Source organism: Sinocyclocheilus grahami, unplaced genomic scaffold (assembly GCF_001515645.1).
Source record: "Sinocyclocheilus grahami isolate Dianchi unplaced genomic scaffold, SAMN03320097.WGS_v1.1 scaffold77.1, whole genome shotgun sequence".
NCBI lineage: Eukaryota > Metazoa > Chordata > Actinopteri > Cypriniformes > Cyprinidae > Sinocyclocheilus > Sinocyclocheilus grahami.
In genome coordinates, this window is record NW_015505256.1 from 2,383,520 (window position 1) to 2,392,469 (window position 8,950).

The 8,950-nt window shown below is 36.1% G+C and overlaps 1 protein-coding gene across 1 annotated transcript in view; it reads left to right on the top strand.

The window, feature by feature from the left end:
* The window catches only part of LOC107586104 (cadherin-23-like), a gene marked incomplete at its 3' end in the record, with an annotated part of 165,424 nt that overhangs the window by 124,000 nt on the left and 32,474 nt on the right, over positions 1 to 8,950 (top strand). The window contains exons 7-9 of the mRNA XM_016273338.1: positions 404 to 598; positions 705 to 833; positions 6,315 to 6,393. Coding sequence (XP_016128824.1) covers positions 404 to 598; positions 705 to 833; positions 6,315 to 6,393 — 403 coding nt within the window. The remainder of the gene's footprint in view (positions 1 to 403; positions 599 to 704; positions 834 to 6,314; positions 6,394 to 8,950) is intronic.

The following is an 8,950-nucleotide window of genomic DNA, read 5'->3' on the forward strand; positions in this document are numbered from 1 at the left end:
GTATATATATTAAGAAACATTTTTGTCATATGTACTTTTGTAAAAAAATTTATTTCACCTGTTTTAATCAGATTCACCCCTATAGTCCCATCCCTGAAGTTACTGTATAAATACTTGCTTAAAACTTAGGGAGCATTTTGAAAATGCTCCTCCAGCATTTTAGTCTGGGTGTGTTCTCTCTGTTGCTGACTGACTGCATCATGTCTCAGTGACAGCAGATCGTCTCTGACGTGTGTCACTTACTGACAGGTGAAATGACAGAGACAAAGCTGTCACTCATCTGAAATATGCTTAACCACAGTATTAAATAGTGCTCATTATGCAAGTTCTTTCTTTCTCATTTGAACAGCACAACATTGTATACATTTAATAGAATGTCTCATTACTGTCTCTGTGTGTGTAGAACACTCCAGTGGGAACGTCCGTGTTCATGGTGAACGCGACAGACCCGGATCAGGGCGTGGGCGGCAGTGTGCTCTTCTCCTTCCAGCCTCCCTCTCCGTTCTTCTCCATTGATGGGGCCAGGGGAATCGTTACTGTGACGAGAGCGCTGGACTATGAGACGACAACCGCCTATCAGCTCACTGTTAATGCCACGGTTAGAAAACACACACTGTAGAGCTCTGCATTGTGAAATTATTGAGTGGAACTTTGTCAATTCCAAAGCCAAATAAAACATGTGTACTTGTTGATCTCTGTGATAGGACCAGGATAAGAGGCGTCCGCTCTCGAGTCTGACTAATTTGGCGATTACCATCACTGATGTTCAAGACATGGACCCCATCTTCACCAACCTTCCGTACAGCACTAATATAATGGAGGACGCACCACCAGTCAGTAAACACACACATATATTTAGTCTTGCTTTGTACTTAGTTCAGCAGTATTTAGATGGGTGAATGTCACAAAATGACATGACATTACAATTAATATTTTTATTTGACATTTTCTGATTCATTTTATTTTATTATTTTACAAATTCATTTTTAAATATATTTTAAATTATTTATTTACAGTGTTTTATTTATTTATTTATTGCATTGTGGCATTATTTTAATTTAAATATATACACTGACTTTTTTTTTTCATTATAGCATTATTTTCATGACAATTAAGGAAAGGTCCCTCTCAAATTCTCTAATAACTTTAATGTGTTTGTAATTTCCATTATTCTCAATTGCAAACATGGACATGTCCTGGACATTTTTTCGTGAGATTCATCCAAATGCATTGGCACAAAACCTAGTGAGCTGGCTACATAGACAGCATATTTGGGCCTCATAAGAATTTTAAATAGGATGTCATTTTACAAGGTTTTGAGTCCAGATAATATTTATATGAAAACCATAAAACAGGAATAAATGTGGAAGTAAAAATGTAAAAGTAAAGTAAGGATTTGTACAAACAGAAAAAATTCCAGGGAATGAGAGACAGACAGACAGACAGAAAGAGAGAGAGAGAGAGAGTTTGGCTGACAAAGAGTGATATAATGTGTGTGTTGAGTAATTAGACAATAATTATGAGAGAAGTAGTCATTACACCTGTGAACTCTCGCTGGAATATTCCTGTAATTACAGTGATAGATTTATAATGTGACCTGCTCAGTGTGAGAGTCCACAAAAGGTCATTAAATGCGAGATTCACTGCTGGCCGTTTGGTCCTGTGTCAGTTTACTGTGTGAAACACACCGCCGCAGGCTCTGAGGATATGTGTTTCTGTCTGTGTAAAATTGAAAGTGGAAGTAGCTACGTTAAAGCCGCCTTTAAAATAGACCATAGACCAGAAATCATATATTTACAATGGAGATTTACACTTGCTGAACTGCTGTATCGATTTTATACTGTAAATAAATAAACGGGAAGTTAATATTCTAAGTTATATTTTAGACACAAAATTGCTAGTTACAGTAATTTTTTCTCAACTAAAGAAAATTGTTCCAAAATAAACCAAAGCAGATTCAGCTACAATTAATCAAAATGTAATCTAAAATATATTTAAAACTATAAAATTTAAACAAACTAAAAACAGAAATCTCTCCTAAGAATGAAATGATGTGCAAAACCAAAGTTTAAGCCTGTAAACTTGCAGAAATGTGTGTAATACAATATAATATAATATAAAATTATTTGAGGAAAATCAATACATTGCTGTCTTATTAGCAAAAAGAACTATATTTTGATATATCTATAGAAAAAATTGCTTTATTAAAGCAATAAGTCCCAAGAAGCTGTGGTTTACAGTGAATTTATAACAGCTAAGGGGCGTTGTTACGCACGACGCGAAGCAGAGTTAGCTGTTATAAATTCACTGTAAACCACGGCTTCACGGGTTTATTGCTTTTATAAAACGGTTATTCCATATACGTAGTAAAGTTTCACAAAATAAAACAGAGCAAATAAAGTGTAATGATATTAATAAAAACAGTATTCTCCCACCAAACAATGTAGCTCCTCAGAATTAGAAGTGGTTGCCGAGCAAACAAAGGTGCATGTTCGTAGAGTAAAACAGCTTCAAACGTGGCTCAGCCAATCAGAATCAAGGAACGGAACTATCCGTTTTATAATTTGATATACACATTTAATGTACATATTTAATGCACACACTAATGGTCAAAAGTTTTGAATAATTCGTTTTTTTTTTATTATCTTTGAAGTCTCTTGTGCTCTCCAAAGCTGCATTTATTTGATAAAAAATACAGTAAAACAGTATTATTGTGAAATTTAAAATAACTGTTTTCTATTTTAATATATTTTTACTATATTACAAAATGTACATATTTCACCGTTTGTATCACTCCACTTCTCAACCAACTCTTCAGTCTCTCAGTCTCTGTCTTTTTGACCTATTTCTCTTTCTTTCATGCCTCATATTTTCTCTCTCCCTCCTTTTATCTCTCTCTCTGGTGTCCATTTTTATGCATATTAACTCGTGAGCGTGTCAGAAGTGAAGTGTGGTGACACGGATCTATCAGTCGTCTCGGGAAGGTCATGAATAAGAAGACAGTGATGACTTTAGACCAGTTGTCCTGTCTAAATGTGGCGGTCAGCATCAAGCTCCAAGTGGACGCGATTGATTTTGGCATATCATTTCTTATTTCCTAAAGTTGTGGAAACACTATTAAAAAAGACAAGAGGCTTTTGTGATGAGAATTAGACAGTCTAAACATGTACGCCCTCAATAAGGGCACACGTCACACTTGCATGTTCGTATAAAACGATGTTGACACATACACTTAGCCACACACAGAGAGCTTAAAGCTTATCTTCCCTCACACTCACATTCACACGCTTGTACGGAGTGTGTGGAGAGTTCTCAAGGCTACTGACACACACAAACAGATATCAAACACACAGAGCTGTCGTGGGTCATCTGTCAAAACACAACTCTTAACCCCCGCTCCATCTCAGGTGCGTCGCTCTCGCTCAGACACCTGGAGAGAGAGAGATCCCTTAGCTTTCCCTCTCATCTCAATTGCTTTTGTACATTAGAGAAACACTTTTAAAGCAATAGTCCGCCCAAAATTCTTAATTCTGTCATTATTTGTTCAGCCTTACTTTGTCCTAATTTAGTATGATCTATTATATTTATTTTTTCTCCACCTAGATATATTTTTTGCTTAGCTGTTTACATGCAAGGACGGTTTATAGTGACCATGTCTTTGAAGGTCGCATTTAGCATATGTTCACATCCAAAAATGTTTTCACATGTTTTCCATATTTTTCATGTGAAATGATGATTTTCATAATAACTATGATGATTTTTGAATTTACTATAATAATAACTATGATGATTTAGATTTCGTGGAGCTCGACAGGCACCACCATGTGGTTGTTGTATTGAAAGATTAGTTTGAAGGTTCTTCAAAATGTATAATTTATTTGTTTGAGTAAATAATGGCATAATTAAAATTTCTGGGGGAATTATTCATTTAAGATTCACCTTAATGCTTGAAATATGGTGAAATATCCACTATATATATGGATGCCTGTTCATGCCTTATAATTAAATAAAAAAAAACAAAAACAAAACAATGTAATTGCGGGAGAATTGCAACTTTATTTCTCATAATTGTGTGAATCTTACAATTGAGTCTTTGTTTCTCGTAATTGTGACATTATTTCTTATTTTAAACTGTACACTATCATGCAAAAGTTTGTTGAATTTGATTTTTTTTAACAAAGTCGGTATGCTCAACAAGCCTTCATTTATTTGATCAAAAATACAGTAAAAGCAGTGATGAAGGTAAAACGAAGAGTTCATTTGCAAAAAGCGATAAACGGCACTTAAAAAGAGAGAGCTGATTGCCGTGCATTATTCTCCACATATAGAATCTGAAACCTAAACATGTTTTGTCAAAAAAGCCGGTTTTGTCCACTTTCAAGGCATCGTGAGTTCACGTTTTACTGCAGAAGCCGACAAGCGCCCTTATTGTTTTTTGAACAGAAGCCGATAAATCCATTTTAGCGAATCAGCGTGCTGTATTCAGGTCAGGTGACAAGGCTACTTTCACTTTGAAAAGACGTGCTAGCTGAGAGAGAGGAGTTTCGTCAAAGCTGACTAAAAGTGATCGAGGATGGATAATTTCGACGAACTTGATGAACCTGTGATATCTTCTTCAGGGCGAAAAAGGAAAATAAAAGCTGAAACGTCGGTTTTTGCAAATGAACTCTTCAAATATTATTACAATTTAAAATAACTGTTTTCTATTTAAATGTATTTTAATATGTAATTTATTCCTGTTATGCAAAGCTGAATTTTCAGCATCATTATTCCCATCTTCAGTGTCACATGATCCTTCAGAAATCATTCTGATAATCTGATTTGCTGCTCAAGAAACATTTCTTATTAATATCAATGTTGAAATGTGTGAGAGAAGCTGACACTTCTGATCATTTTAATGAGTCCTTTTTTTTTTAAATATTTTTTTTTCTGAATACACAGCTACTTTTTACTTTTTAGGGAGGTCACCTGTAGGAGAAAAAAAAACAATCCGTGGCGACGGTTTTGCAATCCATCCCCTCAGTTTTTTAACCGCACTCACAAATTTTTAAACTGTTCCCTCGGTTTAACAAATTGTGCCCACAGATTAATAAACCGTACTTACGAATTTCCAATCCGTGCGCTCAGATTTTGTAAACCGTACCTTCGGTTTTTGAAATCCGTACCCCCAAATTCATAATCCGTGCCCATGCTTTCGCAATCCGTTCCCTCTGGTTTGTAAACTGTACTCACGGATTCATGCAGCAAGCTCCTAGGTAGCCTACGTGTTAACGAATCATATTGTATATTGTTTTATTGCATATTATTATGTGGAATAGGCCTACAGCAAACCCATCAAACCTGACCCTCTGGCACAAACACAGCTCTGCGGTTCATGCTCATACTGTAGTAAGCTGAATCCACCTGCCAAATGGACCAAAGTTTGACAACAGCTAAAACGCAGAGAAAAATTACGTTTTTTGCACCGCTATTTGCCGTTTTCTTTTGTCAGGGTAGCATTTAAAGGCTTTTTAGGGGCAAACACAATTTGGCTGTCAAGCGCTTGATCTGAAATGGTGCAAGAGAAGAGACTCGGATGGAGGGAGGATGGAGAAGTGGACAAGAAGGTGCAGGGAGAATGTTTAAGGATGAGAGGACAGGAAAGAGAAGAAGAAAGACGTGTGCATGATTGAACATTCCACTTTTGCGGACGGCAAGAGAATGGCTTGCGAATTACTTCAGCCACACTTCATCCTCTGTTCAGCCGCTTTTGTCATCCATTTCTCCCTCGCTCCTGCTCATATTCCTGCTCTAAACGTGCTTGTAATTGATTGTGTGCTGTAATAACGGTGGAGTGTTGGCAGAAATGAAGCATAAACAGCTCTCAGACACTATTAGCTGGATCAATGACCAGAAGCTCTCTCACTTTTCTCTTTAAGCATCTGTACTGTTTCTCATTCAGGATCAAAGAGTCCTCAAATTCAGAATATTTCTCCATTTGTTGTATTTCATGTCTCATTTGATGCATTTGTTTTTGAAGCTGATGTCCCTGTAACATCCCTCACCAGGTCCTTTCCTGAACAGTTGCACACAAAAGCATTTGAACACTTAAAATGTCTGTTTGTCATCGCATTAGACAAAATAAAAAGTGGCATTTATTTTAAAATTATAGCACAAGCACACTTTTCATGCAAAGCATTTTAAAAACTAACTATAAAGCAATAGATATACTGTTCAAACTAAAGACAAATTATTTATTGATTATTTATGTATGCAAAATTTTCATGTTTTTTTTTATTTTTCTCATTAAATGCTTGTCGTCTATGTGTCTGTAGGGTTATGAAGTCCGTAAGATCACAGCGATCGATCAAGACTTAGGTCGACCACGTGGAATTGGATATACGTTCATATCAGGTCAGTCACATCCATCATAATTATCACGCATTTAATTGTATAAACTTAAGAACATTTAATTTATTCACTTTGACAGTGACATGTGACCAAGTATGGTGACCCATACTCGGAATTAGTGCTCTGCATTATCCCATCCAAAGTGCACACACACACACAGCAGTGAACACACACCCGGAGCAGTGGGCAACCATTTATGCTGCGGTGCCCAGGGAGCATTTGGGGGTTCGGTGCCTTGCTCAAGGGCAGCTCAGTCGTGGTATTGAAGCGCTGTACATTCACTCCCCCCACCTACAATCCCTGCCGGTATGAGACTCGAACCCACAACCTTTGGGTTACGAGTCCGACTCTCTGACTTTCTAAACAAATAGAAACAAATTCACAGGGTAGAATGACATGATATTAAATAATAGTAATAATAACAATAATATATACAGTATAATAATATATTCTTTTTATATTTTAAAGTATTTTAAAATTTTTCTTTTTTTTACATTGTTGTATTTAATTGTTAAGTGTTTTAGGCTGTTAACAAATATTTCAAAGGATAGAATGATGTAATTTTAGATAATAATAATATAGGTTTTATACTTCAAAATTTTTGTTAAATTTAATTTAATAAAAATGTTTTTATATCCTCCTGATTCAAAATCTGGAAATATACTGTCATCTCCTCTGTGTTGTTGCATAACATTTCCTTCAATGATAACCTGGAATGACCATAAACATTTAGATTTGCATGAATCTGAATATAAAGTGAACTCAGAGCGCATTTGTCATACATGTTTAAAGCGAATTGCACAGAGAATGTAAAGCCGACCACTCTCAGTGCAGCGAAAAGAGACATATGAAAATGTGCATTTCATGGCATTTCTAATACTCACTTCCAAATCACTTATTTGTTGGGCTGAACAATTTTGGAAAATAATCTAATTGCGTTTTTTTTTACCAATATTGCGATTGCGATTTAATATGCAATTATTTTTTTAAAGCTCTTTATGTTCTGTATTATTCAACAAAGACAAGCTATAAATCATTGTATAGTATGCCCAACACACTATTAGATAGATTAAACATAAATGTTCTATTCTGTAGGCCAGGCCTATATGTTACGATGAAATTAGGTGATGCATAAATTGATACGAATGACATTTTTATTTAACAACTACAATCACTGTACATTGACTGATTTGTTGAACTTCCAACCTTGTAAGCATGTAATAATTATGTTTACATAAGCCTGGTGTAAACATTAATATGAAAGTCAGTAACAAATCACACAAACTAAAGTAGATTGCAGAAATATAAAAACAAATCTGTTGCTTTACCACACTACTTTAGGTAATTCACAGTCACTGTAATAAACATATGTAAACATGTGCACTGTACTTGTGGTCTCTTTAGACCAGTGGTCCTCAAACATTTTTGGTCAAGCCCCCCTTTAAACCTATAAAAAAAATCTGCCCCCCTTTCCCGAATCCCCATTCCACCTCAGACTACCAAATAATTTCACTAAACATTATGAAAAATTTATACTTTTTTAATTAAAAAAAACTACAGCGAAAAAAACACCTGCATCACTTGAAACATTGAAAAATAGCATAGAGAGAATAACTTATTATTATTCTCTCCCTGTTATTTATTTATTTTTTGTAGGTTTCATGCTGTTTTACACGAGCGGCAAAATACAGTAGAAACGGGTCTGTGCGACTTCATCTATGTCTTTTCTCTTCCCTTTCACAAACCGATCTCCCATTCTAAGTTACGTCCTTTGGCTGTTTACCGTTTTATTTCTTTTCTTTTTCTGCTGATGGCCCACGCTCGACTTGAAGCAGCGCTGCTTAGACCGATGGGTGTGTGTGTCATCAAAGCACTGCGAGAGCTATAAGAGAGCGCGGACATCTCCTTATGCTTTCTCTCACCTTACTTTGATGTCGTACACCGATCGATCTTCAAGTCGAACACACCTCTTTACTCTCGCGTGTCACGTGACCGTGTAATCGCAGCCTCTTCGATTGAAAAATCGTGTTATTTCATATCGCGATATTATCGCAAATGCAATTAATCGTTCAGCCCTACTTATTTGGATGACAGTATGTAAATGGAATTTAAAATATGCAGTGATCATTGTTATCTCAAAACATTCCAATTAGAGCAAATACTCATAATCAGACAATTATATAATGACTAATGTCATTATACGTAATTTGATATATAGTAATTTGAGTGTTGAGTGTAGTATGTTTTTTCATGCACCAGTCTGAAGGACAGTGGCCTATATGCGTCACATTAGTGCTGCTGTGGTGTAAGTCTCTTAGGATGTGGGATAATGTGTGTGTGTGACTGAAAGCCTTTGTCGATTTAGTCCATACATGAGCTTAACACAGCAAGACAAACCTCCCCACAGTGCAACAAACACACACACGCTCACTGTAGCGGTGTACTTGTGTGTGTACGGCCTCCCCCGTAGATCACTTTCATTGCTATCAGCATGAGACAGACGGAGCAAAGGGAGGAACAGAATGGACAGCGAGAGAGAGAGAGAGAGAGAGAGAGAGAG